At 37.7% G+C, this 17648-nt stretch overlaps 4 protein-coding genes across 4 annotated transcripts; 1 reads left to right on the top strand and 3 right to left on the bottom strand.

Annotated features, from left to right (window-relative positions):
• Positions 1-394: 394 nt before the first annotated feature.
• Positions 395-2108, bottom strand: LOC145890247 (NXPE family member 3-like). Its single transcript, XM_082981267.1, has 3 exons — positions 2032-2108; positions 1629-1886; positions 395-1397 (listed from the first exon to the last, which is right to left on the bottom strand). Exons 1-3 carry the CDS (start codon positions 2106-2108, stop codon positions 395-397), a joined length of 1338 nt encoding a protein of 445 aa, XP_082837393.1.
• Positions 2109-7914: 5806 nt separating this feature from the next.
• On the top strand, positions 7915-10786 carry LOC145888503 (3-hydroxy-3-methylglutaryl-coenzyme A reductase 2-like). Its single transcript, XM_082979260.1, has 2 exons — positions 7915-9791; positions 10049-10786. Exons 1-2 carry the CDS (start codon positions 8008-8010, stop codon positions 10743-10745), a joined length of 2481 nt encoding a protein of 826 aa, XP_082835386.1. The 5' UTR covers positions 7915-8007; the 3' UTR covers positions 10746-10786.
• A 138-nt stretch (positions 10787-10924) lies between these two features.
• LOC145888504 (CAAX prenyl protease 2-like) lies at positions 10925-12751 on the bottom strand. The gene is made up of 4 exons (XM_082979261.1): positions 12498-12751; positions 12043-12337; positions 11842-11950; positions 10925-11557 (listed from the first exon to the last, which is right to left on the bottom strand). The coding sequence occupies exons 1-4, from the start codon at positions 12611-12613 to the stop codon at positions 11229-11231; spliced, it is 849 nt and encodes a 282-aa protein (XP_082835387.1). The 5' UTR covers positions 12614-12751; the 3' UTR covers positions 10925-11228.
• A 3077-nt stretch (positions 12752-15828) lies between these two features.
• On the bottom strand, positions 15829-16610 carry LOC145890402 (uncharacterized). Its single transcript, XM_082981392.1, has 3 exons — positions 16601-16610; positions 16364-16538; positions 15829-15996 (listed from the first exon to the last, which is right to left on the bottom strand). The coding sequence occupies exons 2-3, from the start codon at positions 16533-16535 to the stop codon at positions 15857-15859; spliced, it is 312 nt and encodes a 103-aa protein (XP_082837518.1). The 5' UTR covers positions 16536-16538; positions 16601-16610; the 3' UTR covers positions 15829-15856.
• Between the last annotated feature and the right edge of the window lie 1038 nt (positions 16611-17648).

Consider the following 17648-nt stretch of genomic DNA (forward strand, 5'->3'; position numbering starts at 1 on the left):
TTTTTGTCACACAACTGAAAACATTCTCAGTGGAAACATATTTTTAATGTTTTCAACACAACTGTTCAAGGCAAACTGTTTTTAAACGATCGTCACATACTCACAATTACACAAATACAGAAGTTTCATGTAAATACGTCCCTTTTGAAAAGAGCTTTGAATTTGTCGTTGTTATATAAACAGAAACGTTGTAGGCCAAAACTTTTTTGTTCATCAATAATACCCCGTTCTTTGTGTAGTGATTGATGCTCCCAGGAGTATCAATGGAACAAAAGGCAAATATAGAATTGAAAGCTGAATCGCTCAGGGATGCGCTTGGTTTAGTCGCGACTTGAATGAAACTGTGGTAAATTAGTGTGATGGCACTGCTTCAGTTGTCTGCCTTCGGCAATACCTAGCAAAGATAAGACAGAAACAGAGCAATGAAATCATCGACAACAAATCGAGTAGCGTGCAAATTATCCCCGGGTCGCAGGGTGGTAATGTCCCATGTATCAATAAATCCCACATAGGAAAGATCGGAGAAAGTTTTTCTCATAATTTTTTCCAGTCTCATGTAAAGCCATTCGCTCTCAGCCACATTCACCGACTCCACAAAGCGAATGTTGCCGCGGATGAATATCTTCACGTTCGGAACCCGCCGACGTAGTCTGATCACTGCGTTCCTAATGGCGGCGATTCGCTGCATGTACACGGAGGGGTCGTATTGCAAGAAATGACCGCCGATGTTGAAAACCACAACTATGTCTTTGTTTTCATTTCCCTGAATTTTGTCCATTGTATCGACCATCTTTGGTCTGCTGCTCGGAGGCCCTGGGTTTAACAGGGGGTTTCCGTGCGAAAAGTATTTAAAAGTGATCCTCTCCGATACCTTCACAGCTCTTCTAGGTTGCGACCAAAATATCCTGTTATTCAGGCCCTGGTCCTTCAGCGACAACACTTTCGACAAGCTGCTGTAGTACCACTGTCTCATCGTCGAGTCACCGATGAAGTAAATGGTTTTGTGTCTGAGACAGGAGACAACCTTCGTCGAAATTGTTTTATGTTGGTTATCACAGAGAAGTGAGTGCCAGACTCCACCCAAGTAGTATCCACTCGGTTTGTCGTAGTTCTTAAAATCGTACCGGTGATTGCTAACCTCGAGACTACACTTGTTTTGGGGTCCAAACAAACCTTTGTTTTTGTTTGCCGTTATTTCAAGACCTGAGTTCTTCAAGGGCACATTCAAATTAAACCCAGAACGGTGGAGGGGTTGCGTTCCAAGTATTTCCACTTGATTATTATGAACAAAAATTTTTGAAACTTTAGCAGGGCAATCTTGGTCTGGCTGCTTGTAACACTCCCATGTGTAACCTTTGTAGATTTGAGAAAAAGTGCAAATGGGTCCGCGTGATTTTCTGCAGGACAATAATAGAAAATTAAGTAATAACCAGCAAATTTGAAGCTACCGTTGAGAACTATCTCGCAAAAGCAGCAGAAGGGGTATCTATTTTTTGAAGCCAAAAAGCATTTTTTTTTAAATAAGGTCGTTGCAATACTACATTTACTTTACATAATGATTTTTATACATTTGTATATATAATAAAACCGTTTTTTTTAACGTCAAACGTATTTCTCGAGTTACTTACGGTAGTCGAACGTCACATTGTCGTAGATAACCCGATGGAAACTGGGCGATGAAACGTTTCTTTTTGTGTAAAAGTGTTGCTGTTCTAGCTATTAAATCAACCACTGCTTCACTGGAATGAACCAAGTCGATCAAAATAACGCTTTTTCCCGCCCACGGGATGACTGTTTTGAAAAAGTATGTCCCGTTATTAGCATCACGGAATATTATGGGAATACCATCCGCTGTTTGCTTTTTGGATTTGTCGAGTTTAACAAGCCTGCAAACAGAAGTATATACAAATTATATACAAAAATGTTTTACAATTACAAATACGAAACAAATGGAGCACTAATTTGGTTCTTCGAAATGAGCAGCTTAACACGTAAGAGCACAATCGAATCTTTAAGCCAGTATTTTTCAACCTTTTTGATCCACGGAACACTATTTTTATCAAAATAATCTTGCGGAACACCAAATTGTTGGAAGTACTGCGCGGCATTGTACTTAACCAGCAACAGGCTCGCGCAATTACGTTCTTATCAATACAAAACATATCTTTTTTTTTTCACAACAATAAACATTCAAACTGATGATAGTGGATAATTACTTTCATTAAAACGATTTTCGAACCGTGTTCCACGGAACATCAGTTAAACTAATGAATTTCTTGCGGAACACCTGAGGATCTTTCACAGAGCACTGGTGTTCCGCGGAACACCGGTTGAAAATCACTGCTTTAAGCAATATGTACATCTATCACAAGTGAATTACAAATATTTATGTGACGTCACACTAAGTACTGTTTCTGCTTCAAATGACATTTTATTCAAAGTAGGCTTAAATACTTTAGTAAACTAAATAAGCCGCCAAAATTTAAAAGAACTGCAAGTTACTTTACCTGCCTCGAAAATGATCTCCTCCATATCTCTTATTCTTCCCTGCAAAATCTCGCACTATTATCATCCCTTCTAACACTTGTCCAATTTGTAAATTTTGTACTCTTTTCACATACATTTCACTTAAACGCGGATTTGTTGTTTGGGAAATTATCGGCGGCCACTTTACGTTTCCCTGTTCAATTTTGCCAAGCAAATTATCTATTTCAGGTAAGTATTTTCTCCATTCTTTGGAACCAAACTTCGATGTCATTGCTTTAATTTCGGGTATTGTAACAAAACTGCTTTGCCTTTTGTAGCTGTTGGGGTGTACAGTGTACTGTAAGCTGATCAGCCCAACTTCAAACAGCACAAGTAAAGAAACAAGTCCAAAAAACGTAAATGTTTGCATCATTGATGTTCCGACCGAATGGAATTTTCTGCATTTTATATTTAATTGTAGATTGGCCATGATGGAGACACCAATTGATTCTACCACAGTTCAGACATTGAAGATACATCTGTCATCTTTCTTCTGCTCAGGAAATCACTGCAACCCAGCCTCTGCCTCCGTGTTAAAACCGACTCCAGGTCTACATCACAATTGTGCGTCACTGTCTTGCGTGTTGCCTCACAAACGACATTGTTTGCATTCTTACAGCAAGCTGTAATGCAGTGTTTCCCAACCGGTGTGGTACGCGGGGTCATTCCAGGTCATAGGCGTCGATTTAGGGGTGACATGTCACCCATCACAAACAAACAGGGATGACAATGTATGTATTGTCACCCTTGGATTTCGTTTAAATTAAAAATTATAGTCAGAAAAACCACATACATTATATATTATATTATACTATGCGTTAAGCTGGTTTCAAAAGACCTTTATTATCACCGTCACAATCATGACAAACTCAAGTGTCTTGTGGACTGTTACGTATCGCAGCAGTTGTTGTAGCATATTGGTAAGAATCGGCATTCATTACTAAATCTGCAATAGACCGAGTGAAATAAAAATGTGCCGCTTTCAGTAAGGGTGTCCGTAATAAAAGTGTTTAAAGTTTAATGCTACAAAAACATGGTTTGGTGTAAAAACAAAGTGACACGAAACGAAATTTGCGTCGTTTGCCAGTTTAAGGCGGAAGGTCACCCGTAATATTTTACAAAACGTTAAAAAATCGACGCCTATGTTCCAGGTGGTAGGATCATAAGTACTATGGTAGGACTGTTTATTTCGGCGAAATCAAAAAAAATTCCACGACAATTATTTTACGCATGAGTGAACATAGCCTAATTTAAATTTCTTTGAAATTAAAACTGATGAAACTAACTAGTAATCAGCAACAAACAATACAATCAGAAGAAACAAACAACAACTTGACAGAATAATCAAAATTTTACAAAGGAAAGCAATATGGACAAAATTACACACAAAGAGCAACTGTTAATGTAGGCCAAAAATCAATTACTTTCCGGGCCATATAATTTCCTATAATTTTGCACAGGGCTTGCCTAGAGCATGCAGGTGAACGTGATATAAGTTAAAATGCCAACCGGCTCCACAATTCCCAGCGGCGAAATGGCCTCAACCGCTGGTAATTGTGTGTGACGGCACAAAGGCTGCTTGTGAGTGGAATGGCGGCGGAGAAATCTTGAAACGCAAATTCAAACACGGGTCATAGAATGTTTTGCTTGTTGTTGACATTGTTAGCCGAAAAATGTTCTACATAGACCCTTTGACAATGCCTTGTTTGCAAACCGACAACAATGTTAAAACTGCAAAAGCCATGGTCAACTATTTGTTAACAACAAAATTTGTTTGGAAAGTTACTGCTTTTGAAACCCCTCAAAGAACAAAACAACCTGATGGATCAAGTTGTGGAGTAGTGATTTGTATGTATGCCAAATGGCTAGCAACTGGTAAAAGTCTCCAGCAAAACACTTGTGTACCCAGCTATAGGCTTGTAATCCTAAGTTTGATTGCCGTAACATGCCTTCATAATACAATGGACAAAAAATATGTAAATCATGCAATAATGATGATTTTACCGACCCCTTAAAAATGGACTGGGTTGAATGCAAACAGTGGTTTTATATCAAATGTTTTGGTACTTCACTTGAAAATGCTGAAGAGGACAAATATGTTGTTTGTCCACTGTAGATCAATGATTACAGTTTTTTACATAATTATTCATCCTTGTACTTCATGAAAGCAATCATTATTTTCTGGAGGTAGAGACCTAGTTAAACACAAGTGTGGTCAACCAACCAAATGAGTCTGAAAAGGCTAAACGTTTTACATAGGAATGAGTTTCTTTATAAAATTGAACTTCCCTTATGTATGAATGTGGTTGACCGTTAAGCCATATTACATTGTGATGTGCCTAAACGCTTACATAAGTGTGGCTAAAACCAAAACTCAATCTTAAAGCACTGTTTTTATTGTTTGAGGATTTTTGTTCACAATTACTGCATGTATAATGATGTTGCATCATTTAAGTAATAATGATGTAAATATTATTATTTAAGCAGTTATTTGCTTGTAATTTTGATCTTTATCAAACATGTGTGATATAAAACTAATTCCCAGTTTCATATATTTGGCTACCGGCGAGGCGTCCGGGTTGAATCAAAAATGCTAACGATCACAGAACAGGACGCTTCTTTGAAAGTGATGGGAAATCCTGTGTTAAACCTAAAACTAGCTGAGATATACTCCAGATGATAGCACTGCAACATTTGGCGCAATAGGTAACGCTTTACGTTAGGCGTAGAGTTCTTTAGTGAACCTCAATTAAGAGACCTTTAGTCTTTTTAGACCTAAGCCATATGCCCATTTGTTGAGCATTACTTTAGGCATGTAAAGCGAAATGACTGACGATAACTAATTTAAATTATTTGCAGGTTTGCCATCTACCCCGAATGTTAAAGTTGCACACCGATGGTTTGTATCACTTGTTTTTTTCCATGGGGATAAAGCATGAGCCGACAATAATTTCATCCGAATCATTTTTATTCTGCAACTGAAATTAAGCAAGCATTTCAATTGTTTTTCAAATAAACCAGCTGTAAACCTTGCATCACTTGTGCCTTTTGTGTAAAGTATTTTGATATTGGTATGAAAACTTTAAAATAGCACGCGACGTTTGTTTGTAAACATTAACAAATCTAAATACCTCACTACAATTCACGAGAACACATTTTTGAAAAAAAGTTGACAATTTTGCAGCAGTAGCTAAGTCCAGTAGAGCTGCACAGCACGTGGCAACTCAGCAAATATTTAGGCTCACGTATCAAAAATAACCCAGGGACGGGATTGCTTTTAAAGTTATGATAGTGTCTCTTCCACTTTAAACGTCGTGCTATATTTTAGGAGGAAAGTTGTGCGCCTTTTAACATGCGATTAACTGGGCTTTCTAGAAAATAATAGGACATAGTTTTAACCGGATTAAATCTGCTTTAAGTTTTTATTTTAATACACTATTAGGGCCGATGCATATATTTATACGACAATGCAAGTTATTGTTTTAGACCCGCAAATTGCAAATTTACTTTATTTCAATATTTTTAAGAAAATTGTAGCGAACATGGTATTCATTTGCAATGGACCGTAAGTGTATGTACCCTTAAACCATGTTGTTTTCAACCCTGGTGCATATAGGGCGTTCTCATTATTTTACCATAGTATGCTAATATTCTTAGTATTAGACAATTAAGTGCTTCATTTGCTCTGTCCATGCAAAACCAGTTTTTCAAGTTGTGTAACTTGGCTCAAAGGCACGTGACTTCTCTTTCCTATATAATTTGATTACGTTACTGGCACTTGTATTGTATTGGTTGATTATGGCGATGACGAAGGGGTATGGTTAATATTTGGCGTAGTAGACAATTAAGAAACTGTTTCTTTTTTCTTAGTTCTGTTTTATTCAATAGAATGGTTGTGTCGGGGTGTTTGTTGTTTTGATTATGTTTCAAAGTTTCTCCCCAGAATTATGAGAAGGTATTATAATATCATATTCATGTATGCATACTAATATGTGAATTTTGAACTATAAGAACTACACCGTGCGATTTTTTTGTCAACCTGGATACAACTGGTCTTGTAACAACACGCATGTTTCCTAAAACTCTACGCTGGAACGCCAGACGGAAAGGATGCAGGCGGAGTTTTTTTTGTTTCCTGCAGAGGCCAAACAAGCTTTCTGACACCCTGCTGGACAACATTTTTCCTGGCACTTCGCTATAAAACGCCCTCGTGATCATCGTTCTTTCCAGCCTGCTATTATTCTCGCTGATCACGGATTTTCAATTCAGTAGTCTACAGCAAGAACACGCAAGCAGACTTAGCTTTAGTTATAGCAGCCGGCCGAAATCATTTAGTACTCTGCAGTCCGCCAAAGACCAAGTGGATCCGAGCTAATTAACAAAATTTTGCACGCGGATGACTCGACCGTTTTACGAGGTAGCGGCATGTTTTTTCCACAAGGAAGTTCACAGGTCAAACTTTCCAACGACGCTAACTTTATTAAAATGGCCTTTTCAACGATATACAAATCACGAAATAATTGCATAATCTCAAATTCTATGAAACTTGTAGAAATTTAAATTTATATTCATAAAACAAGAAAAAATGTGGATTTTCCATCAGTAACTTGTAATATTTGTGTTCCCCATTACGAAAATATATAAAATAAGCTGTCCACAATATCAAACTTGCCTCGAAATTCCTCCCAACAAAAACATTTTACATAAAAGTTAGTGAACCCCAACAAGCGCGGGTCACGAGTCACCACAGACTTTTGCTTTAGAATTTATTTTGCTTAAAGAGTTGTAAGTATGATTTAATTTCAAGGCCATTCAAAAGCAAAAATAAACAACTGAAAACAATTGCAACAAAACGCAATATGCTTGCGCAATTTGCTATTCGTGATACGAATGATTTTTGCTTGCGAAAGATATGACGTCATTCCAGGTAACGTCACTATTGGGAACTTGTCTGCTCTTCGAGTTGCCGCTTTGGCCTGTTACACACACACTTGCAAAACACAACTATAGATTATGGTTTCGAAAGGAGTAGTTGTTTTCTGTTTGTAAAAGTTATTTGTACATAGCAACTATAAACAGGAAACAACTGTGAAAATGATTAGCAAAATCCAATAAGCGTTATTAGACCTACAAGAAATAGCTGGTGAAGTTAATCTTTTTTTATTTTTTCTGTATTTTCCTAAATAGTATACATCGGATAAGTATAATTAATGAAATTCTGTGCAAATTTTTTGACTATGTTGTTGAAACTATAATGTTTAAAATAATAAAACTGTTATAGCTTGTAGAAATATTAAACTGGCTTTTTTGTAAACCTTTTGGCTCATACAATATATATACGGTAATAGATAAAATGTGCTGTGATTAATTTTTGTCATTTTTAGGTTATATCAGGATGAAATTTTAGAGCGTAATGGAAAAGTTTTCATATTTGGAATACAAAACTACACTGAGCTTTTTATTTTTGTGAGTAAGCCAACCATGTCTGTGAAACTATTTGAATGGTATGGGAAGTTTTGTGCAAGCTATGCCTTGGAGGTAATCGTTTTCTTCCTTACGGCTGTGGTGGGAGCAATTACATTAAACATCAGCAGCCCCCATGAGCTCTGTCACTGGGCTTCCCCATGTATGCAGTCACAAACTGAGGTTAGCAGTGATGTTGTTTTACTCACAGTCCTTCGGTGTGGAACAATTGTCTACAGCTACATGAAGCTTAAGCAAATATGGAAGGTCGGATCCTTCTGTGTTGTTGGTATTGTTTGCACTTACACAGTCTTCTCAGTTATTACTTTTACAATTACTTTAGTACACTTCCTTCGCAAAGATCTGGTGATTGTCAGCGATGCGCTGCCCGTTTATTTATTGCTTGTGGATCTCTCCAGAATGACTGTCCTCACCAAGCATTGTTTAAGTGTCCGGTCAATGGACTTGCTACAGGATTACATAGCAGAAGGAATGGGCACACTTACCCCAGTATTAACACTTGACACACTTGTAGAACTATTACTTTTAGTAAATATTGGTGGATATGTCCATATCAGACAGCTCCAGCAACTGAGCTGTTTTGCCTGCTTGTCTGTTATCATCAACTTCATTGTGTTTTCTACATTTGTGCCAGCTTGTCTGTCCGTTCTTTTATCTGTAATCAACAAAAACCCTTCAACAAGAGATGTATTGCAGCCACCCTCGTGGCATGACAGCAGATTTTCCAGAACACTTCAGGAAAAAAGGGGGGAAAAACGAAGTCTTTTCACGACAAAGTTTAAGGTGATGATTTGTTTACCACTGCTTGTGTTGCACTGGTTCAGGCATTTGATATTTCATGGCCAATCCGTTGATATGCAGAAAGGTTTTGATTCTGTTTTCACATTGACACCAGAACAGTTTTTTACCGTGGTCCTAGTAATCATTTTGGGAAGCAAGTACCTTTGGGACGATGGGTATGAAATTTTTAGACGGCCCTCTGTGCAAAATCTTTCCGTACCTGTAGTAAGTATAGAAAAACACAGTCTTTCACCAAAACGAAACACCTTGCCAATGAAAGTTCTTGCCAGTGACGATGAAGGAAAAGATGCAACAACAGTAAGAACGATAGAAAAATGTATGGAATTGCTTAGCATTGGGTCTGACTTGTTAAGTGATGCTGAAATAATATCCCTGGTAAACAGTGGTAAACTGCCTGCTTACAAGCTAGAAAGTGTACTTCAAGATGCAAATCGTGGTGTTTCGATTCGCAGGAAGTTAACCAGCAAAAAAATCGGTAATCCTGATAAAATGGATGCATTGGGTCACATTCCTTATATTGGATATGATTTTACTAAAGCTACAAAAGCCTGCTGCGAAAACACAGTAGGATATATTCCAGTTCCTGTTGGTATTGTTGGTCCTCTATTGCTGGATGCACAAGAATACATGATACCAATGGCAACCACGGAAGGCACTTTACTTGCAAGCACAAATCGTGGTTTAAAAGCATTGTCAAAATCAGGCGGTGTAGCAAGTTGTGTGTATAATGATGGCATGTCTCGAGCACCTGTAGTCAGTTTTCCCACTTCCGAAAAGGCCTGCTTGGCAAGCATGTGGCTAAAGGAAGAAGGCAATTTTAGGCTAATAAAAGAAAAATTTGACGAAACTAGCAGATATGCTAGGCTGAAAGAAATGATGCCAGTTGTATCTGGCAGGCTGTTGTTTATTCGATTTGTTGCCACAACTGGTGATGCTATGGGGATGAACATGCTTTCCAAAGGCACAGAGAATGCATTAAGGTGAGCATACTCTTTGTATAAATTATATAGTTTTAATTTGTAATTAACACCACTTTAGCATTGACTAATTATTAACTGCTTAATATATATACATTTTTCCATTTCTATACATTGTTTTTTTTTTATTTAAGTTCTGGAACTTTACCTTTGGTAGGAAAATGCTTGTTTTAAACCATTCCTGTATGCATATTTTTTGTGAGCATAGTTAATCAAAACTGGTATATTCATGTAAATTAAAAATATACTGCCATTTACAGGTGGATCGGCCAGAAGTTTCCAGACATGAAGGTGGTGAGCATCAGTGGCAACTTTTGCACAGATAAAAAGCCATCAGCAGTCAACTGGATACTGGGCCGTGGAAAATCTGTGGTTTGTGAAGCTACCTTACCAGAGGCAGTGGTCAAAACCATCCTCAAAACTGACATAGAAACATTGGTACACCTAAACCAATGCAAAAACCAAATTGGTTCGGCCATGGCTGGCAGCATTGGTGGTTTTAATGCACATGCAGCAAACATAGTGACTGCCATGTTCATTGCGACGGGACAAGACCCTGCACAAAATGTTGTTAGCAGCAACTGTATGACAACGCTGGATATAGTTCGGACTACTACTTCACATAACTCTTTGTCTAATGGCGATGGTTCAGGCAAAAGTCTTTTGATAACATGTACCATGCCTTCACTTGAAGTTGCAACTGTGGGTGGTGGGTCTGCTTTAGATCCACAATATGCATGTTTAAGGCTGTTGGGTGTTACAGGCAGTCGAATGCCTTCAGACAAAGCAGGGGCAAATTCTACACAACTGGCCAAAATTATTTGTGCCACGGTGCTTGCTGGTGAACTTTCATTGTTGTCCGCATTGGACAGTGGTGACCTTGTACAAAGTCACATGAAACACAATCGCTTGCCCAAAAACGTGTCTGTACAAGAATCAGATCATCAAATTCTGTAGGTATTTAAACTATTTCCCAAGTCTTTCAAAAAGTCGGTACATTTCGTTTCAGTTTCACATGTTGTCGTGACCAGTCTTGTGTTGAATTTTTGTTTCACTGTATCGTTATTGTCTTTTGACCAACTGTTTTATTTGTCTTCGTCGAAATAGCTTTCGCTATACAGCTTTTACACTGAATATTGCAACAAATGTGATACTTTTATTCTATTTTTATAAGGTAGTAGTTTCAATGCAGTGCAAACAACCATGTTTGATTAGACACATATGCCAACCTAGTGTTACAATTGTACCGTATTGAATTTCAGCTCTCCCTTTAATATTGCACTAGCCTGGTTATCTTCAATTAACAACACAAAAACAGATCTAACATAAATAAAAACAATGAATGCAATTATTAGAAACCCTTTTTCACCAAGGAACATTCAACTATGCATACCTCATCTCTTTGGCAACACTAAAATTCAGAAAAACAACAAACCAGTATTATCTGGCATAAAGACGATTTGCAAAAATCTCAGGCTCCGTTAAGGGAAATAGCAAAGCAATAAACAGAACTAACCCTAGTACAAAACAAAAGCAAATAAATATATTTTGCCTATGCCGAAGTGCACTTTCAAAATCAGGAAATCCCATAATGTTACAAAATGCATGGGAGACAACAGCACTGGTAAGATGGCCAGTCCTCAAGAATATAAAAGATGAAAGAATTCCAAAAATGGTTGTGTAGAAAGCTTGAAACAGTGTTGACATAACAATGGATGAAAAGGAGTGAAATCCTGTTTTGTACAACTCTGATGCATGATGAAAATGGGCTGTAAATACAAAAATAAACTTGTAATTAATTCCTTAATCAGGACTTGACTAAATATTTGTATGCAATCTCTAAATGTGTGAACTACACATTTTAGTTTTAGATACGCATACAGAGCTTGAGTAGCAGATACATTAGAAATTTGGGAAAAATAAAAGGTTGGCAACACCTGATATTGAGAAACTTTGTAATATAAACAGTGATGTTGTGTAAACTGAAATGACCACTTTTGCTTCAAACTGACAGCACAACATTTTTGGTTAATATCATATTTTGATAACTTACCCAAACCAAAAAACCAAGGTGCTAATAAAATTGAGGTTAATTGCCCAAATGCTGGAACCAGGACCGGCATCATGCAACCCCTAAACACCAACTCTTCCGAAAAAGGGGCCTGAAAAAGAACCAAACTGTTTGGACAACCCCTTATCTTGAAAAAAATTCAGTGATATATATTTTGTGTATAAACAAATTATATGTGCTTACCACAATATAATTTCTCCAGATCATGATGTCGGTAATACTGTAGCACCAAAGGCTTTTAATTCCATGGTCAATTAGAAACATAACCAGGGGTCCCAAAAACAGGATTGCTATGAGAAGTATGGGACAGATGATGGCAAGAACAAGTCCTTCCCTTCGTATTCCAATCCATTCAACAATTGGACCGCTGTGACTTTGTGGCAGCGGATTTGAGCTGAACATGTATACAATGACACATGCCAAAGTTGATGCAAGTGTCACTCTCATAAACCTCTCTTTGATCGTTTTTGGATGGTCTCTAAAGAAAAATTAAATTTGGTTTGCAACTGTGAACTGTGCACAAAACATGTCAAGCGTAACAACACAGCCTTTCTTCAGTTACAGCAGTACACAGCCAAAAGACTGATACAATAAACAAGCAAACAAAAAGCATCTTTAACACTGGATCACAAAATTACCTCGGCAATCTTTGCGACTTCACGTATAAGCTTCCAACATATAAAGTGGCAAAGGAAAGACAAAGCGAAACCGACTTTGCTTTGGTGAGGCCATCGAAACACACATCAGAGAGCATACTCTTCCGAACTAATAAAAAACCAGAAGAACGACAAAACGATCTGACTTTATGCGTCGTTCTTCTCCAGTATGTGGATAAGACCGCAGACTGCTCCGGGTCGTAAATTTGTTTGCACCGATAACTTTGTGCTTCAGTGATCACAGTTTTTCCCTTTTCAACATGTATAAAAACAAATGTTACTTAGCGACAGAAGGCTATTTTGTGCACATCAAGCTTTTATTTAGCGATATATATTGTTTACGTACATTACCAAACTAGCAACGCAACGATAGTAATCGTGGTTTTATTACATAGGGAAGTAACAATTACGGAGGGACCAATCAACGACAACTTTAATGGCCATCAAAAGGCAGAGCTACAGGACAGTATGGTTTTTAGTTGTGGTCACCAACCCAAAAAAATTATTTACAGTAGAGCCACAATTCCTGCTGTAGGCCAAAATAAGTGTAATAAAGTATGGCAGGTTATATGAAATTGAAGTTACAAATGATTTGGATTTTTTTTCTTGTCACAAATTTTTGGCCAGTTCGGGATAAATTTTCTATTTTTTCATGTCGTATGTCTGGCATGTGGGTGAAAGTTTATTCATTTCATCACGACTGCAGTGACAGTATAGGTTGGCGTAACATACTTTCACGTGTTAAAACCGGGACGTTTCAAAACAAGACCATAGTATATAACGTACCAGCTCGACAGAAATCACAGTGAACATGATGACCACCCCTTTAAACACCAGAGGGATGTTAGTTGACAAAAAAATCGCCAGTTGACAAAAGTTTGAACGCGGGTTACTCGGCCCCTTACGAGGTAGCGACTTATTACTTTCTTCACACAAAAATATATCACAGGCTGAACTTTGCAACGAAGAAAAAATTTAAAAAAAATTTACATTTATATTGGAATATGAATATGAAAGGTTTGCTATGTCATAACCATAAGTAAACATCGATTTCTGCTGAAATCCTTAAGCGCAGATGTTCTTTAGCGTCCATACTATCCAAAAATAGTAAACTTGTTCGCGAAAAAAAACGCGCCCCTTCTCAAATTTGAAGAATATTAACCATACACCATATATTTTTTGAAATTCGCTTCTGTGTTTGGTCAGCCAAAACTGCTTCCAGTCGCACCACGAGAAGGTACACAGATAACTTGGTGTTTGAGCCAAATAGGCAACAAACAACCCAGCGACCAACCTAAAAAAATACTTAAAACACATGTTAAACATTTGTTACATCAATAAGCCTATACTTAGCCTATACTATAATATCCCGCTGGATACGTCAACATTTTCCGCAAAACCAAGGTACGTCCTCGGTTTTTGCTTCATCCGGTATGCGGCGCTCTAACATTCCGGATGAAACCATTCTTTACACTTACTACACTCCCTGCGTGCGATTATCGGCGAGCAACGTTTGTCCAAATCCGCGTTGTTGGACTTTTAGAACGTGAACGCAGAATACGCGCGATACGAGTCACTTCTTCCGTGACGACCTAGATTCCTCAACTTGTCCAAAATGGTCTTTAAATGGATTATCGGTGGTGGTTGCGGAAAAAGTATCGTCAATGTCTTCTACAGTTTCAGTTAAATGAATTGTCGGGTCAACATTTTTGCACTTTATTTTATCATTTAACAAATCCCAACTGGTTTCAGCTTGATTTGCGTCTTTTGAATCATAATATAAAGTCATGTGGAACAAAATTTCCTCAATTTCCTTCATACCCTTTGCGGCTACTAATAAGCCAACGATAAACATCGATTCGGCGCGTCGCTTTTTGACTAATCCGCATAATTGTTTCAAATTTTTCATTATGTGACTATTACATAAATGTAGAAATGGTTTTTCTGACCACTCTGCAAAAAACAATGTTTATCCATACATGACAGTACGTATTGTCTGACCGGCCAAATGACAAGGACAGGCCTACGGGCTGACTGTCCCGGACGCCGGGTCGAGATGCTTGGGCGGCCAAAACAGGACGTATGCTGTTGCTGTGCTGGGCATTAACAAAACTCGCCTACCGGTCTTGTATCTTTGTATATCGCACGAAACTAATTCATGTTTACATATCAAAAAACAATCATGGGCTTCCGAGTGGAAAGTTAAATAGTACTAATCTATACTGACAACATACGTGCGCCTGATAAACTATACTTGGCTGTAACTTTAGAGAGGATCGACGTTGACCGAAAGGTACCACAAAGTGGAAATTAGTGTGCCCGCTAGTGTTAAAGCTAGCACAGTGCCATTGTCAACAGCTGCACTAATGAGACCTCACAGGTCAAACAGTGCGTGTACAGTACACCCTGTCTGCAGCTCTCCACTTTAGAGAGGGTTTGACAAAAAACATATATCCGTTTATGATTGTATACTTGTTTTGCTTTGTCAAGCAGTTAGGTATGTAGCAACACAAAAAATCGTCGGATTCGGTCAAATCTAGTAGGTACGCTACCAACAGCCAATATTTGGTCGAATCTGAATGTTTTAATGACATCCCAACATTTAACATTCATCGCAAAAAAACACGCCCACTATTTTCGCTCAATAGCGGCATCAGTTTATTCTAACTCGTGCTCTAAATTTGCTGGTTTAATTCCAACGACCATAAGTCATTTCAAGCATCTTTGTTTGAATTGAGTCAGAACACATTGAAAATAAGAATTATGGCCTTTGAGAGGTACAAATTTGTGCCAGTGCACTTTTTTTGGATAACTCATAGGTCTGTTAGATTGTTGTCGGGAAGGGAAGTTTCTCAGTTTCATAACAAAACAATCATATTCATGGGCCCACTTTTTTGTTCATGGAGCTCCTGTTATGCTATAGTGTTTGTACAATACCAGTTGATACGTAAATTTAAGATTTTATTTCATAGCCAGGGTTATAAACCAAATTCCTTTTGTAATGCCACTTATTTTGCGTTTAACTCCTAGCTTTCAATCTGCATCAATTTTGACGTATGTTTGTGTGGACGTCTTGAACCAATACATTCATTTGTCAGCATTGTGTTTAACAGATTTCAAAAAAGCAATTGTAGTGTTGAATTCATTTCAGGTGTCTTAAGTGTATGCCTTGTTTCTCGTGCAATCACAAGACTCCTGGAAATAAGCTATGCATTCTGTGTTTTGTCATACCGACATGAAGAAATGATATATCGTTCAGATTCAAACATTTAAAACAGGCTGTTTTTTTCTGCATTATTATGTTTATTTTCCGCCTACGGAGATAACAAATTTTACACAAGCTACTGTTGCATGTTGTGTTGAGGCTGTGGTTGATCTCCTTCTGCAAGTAGCTGCATCAATTCATCTGGGATCATGTCGGGTTCGTACATTGGCATTTCTTCTCCCTTTGGCATGTTTTGTTTCATCTCATCATTTTCTTCTAACAAATAAAGTGCAATAAGAATTGAGGTAATCAAACCAAACCCTTTTGCACAAAAATACAGCTACGAACACTAAACTTCTATATAAAATCATTCAAAAAAGATTTAAACAGCTACTGAGGTAAGACCCCGTGTGAAGGTGATTTCCTTACGGAGAATAACCGCCTGCGTGCGACCACGAGTCGAAACATCGTACTCTACATTGACCAAACGTGAGCACAACAAAAGTTGGACAATTAGCCTGAAATGAAAATTGGGGTCAACGACTCCTATGTCTATTCATAATTACGGACTAAAGTGCTTAAAAGTGACCATCAAGCACTATAGTCAGGCTACCAGTTGCGTTCAAGAAACAGTTGCGTTTACCTTCGCTTGCTTGGTCGTATCTTCGGCGTCTGCAGTAGTAGTAGTATCTTCTGCGGCGATAATAATATCGTCGTCGCCTGGCGTAATATCGTCGACGTCGGGCCCACAACCAAGCCTCACTCACAGTGCTGGCCACCAGCAAAAGTCCGAGGACAAGTAGAAGCTTATTCATGTTCTGCATAGATAAAGTACACGTCTATAGTTTTATATATAAAGAAAGCTAGCAAGCTTACTTACCGATTTGTTTGTTAAAACAAACTGTGATTTTTTGCATTTGGCGCACGGCTTTTATAAGGAAAAATGGTATTTCCAATATATGGCGAAACAGGAAGTTTATCATTTTTGTAATGATCCAAGTGCTTTTAGTTTGAAATAGGAAAACAGATAAAAATTCCACCCAAACTCCGGAAAGGGGAGAAGAGAAAAAATTCAACTGCTTAGTTTATTAGTAAATATTAAAGTCTTGCCTCTAATAATCGGTGACTAAACAGATTATTTCCAACTTTAAGCTATCAACTCGAAGTTTAACGTAAAGTTTGTGGCTTCTCAGTAAAACATGTGTTTGATAATTTTGTTTTCGTAAAAAAAACAATTGTTTAATTGCAATAAATTTTAGATTGTTGCAACTGCTGTAATTAAGTCGACTTGAGATTAATTACAGATTTTGTTGAAAATAGTTGCAATTAAGTCTATAAATCTATCAAAAGATTTGGATAATACAAACTCCTATTTTTTTCTGTTTAAATTGAAAATAAAATATGTCGTGAACCACCTTTTGCATGTTGCATTTTGGAAGGTGTGGGCTGAAATGGCTTAATTTTGTAATAAGCTGAACTGCGTTGAAGAGTTCGTTGCATTTCATGGTAAAACTCATGGACGATGCGGACAATTAAGGAAGTAATTGCCAGCATCCACCAATTCCAAGTACATATACTTTGGAAATTTCCAAATCAGCAAAGACAGTACTGCGTTGGCAAGCATATGCCCAACTGCAAATAAACAGAAGCCAACTGCGTTCGGCTGAGCAAATACAAATCTAAACCTGCCCAACAAATTTCATCGCAAGTAAATACTGAAAAATGTTTGTTACGTTTCAACTAAATGTACTCATGTGCATGGCGATGGCATTAGCGTGTTTCATTTCTACTAATAAATGTATTTTTAAGAAACGTGCTTGTTTTCGATAACGGCTCCGTATATTTTATCAACAAACAAAAATCCTTGGTAATCGATCAATGTGAATTTAATGATAATGACAGTTTTAATCAACTGCGACATCGGAGCG

The sequence above is a fragment of the Ascidia mentula genome, chromosome 2, assembly GCF_947561715.1.
Source record: "Ascidia mentula chromosome 2, kaAscMent1.1, whole genome shotgun sequence".
NCBI lineage: Eukaryota > Metazoa > Chordata > Ascidiacea > Phlebobranchia > Ascidiidae > Ascidia > Ascidia mentula.

Excerpts from the sequence above, each read along its gene's own strand:
- LOC145890247 (XM_082981267.1), bottom strand. The coding sequence starts at position 2,108 with ATGCCGCGCAGTACTTCCAACAATTTGGTGTTCCGCAAGATTATTTTG. Across the intron at positions 1,887-2,031 it reads GTGTTCCGTGGATCAAAAAG|GCTTGTTAAACTCGACAAAT; the intron begins GTTGAAAAATAC and ends TTCTGTTTGCAG. Across the intron at positions 1,398-1,628 it reads CAATGTGACGTTCGACTACC|AAAATCACGCGGACCCATTT; the intron begins GTAAGTAACTCG and ends ATTGTCCTGCAG.
- LOC145888503 (XM_082979260.1), top strand. The coding sequence starts at position 8,008 with ATGTCTGTGAAACTATTTGAATGGTATGGGAAGTTTTGTGCAAGCTAT. Across the intron at positions 9,792-10,048 it reads GGCACAGAGAATGCATTAAG|GTGGATCGGCCAGAAGTTTC; the intron begins GTGAGCATACTC and ends TGCCATTTACAG.
- LOC145888504 (XM_082979261.1), bottom strand. The coding sequence starts at position 12,613 with ATGCTCTCTGATGTGTGTTTCGATGGCCTCACCAAAGCAAAGTCGGTT. Across the intron at positions 12,338-12,497 it reads AAGTCGCAAAGATTGCCGAG|AGACCATCCAAAAACGATCA; the intron begins GTAATTTTGTGA and ends ATTTTTCTTTAG. Across the intron at positions 11,558-11,841 it reads ACCTTGGTTTTTTGGTTTGG|CCCATTTTCATCATGCATCA; the intron begins GTAAGTTATCAA and ends TTGTATTTACAG.
- LOC145890402 (XM_082981392.1), bottom strand. The coding sequence starts at position 16,535 with ATGAATAAGCTTCTACTTGTCCTCGGACTTTTGCTGGTGGCCAGCACT. Across the intron at positions 15,997-16,363 it reads ATACGACCAAGCAAGCGAAG|AAGAAAATGATGAGATGAAA; the intron begins GTAAACGCAACT and ends TTTATTTGTTAG.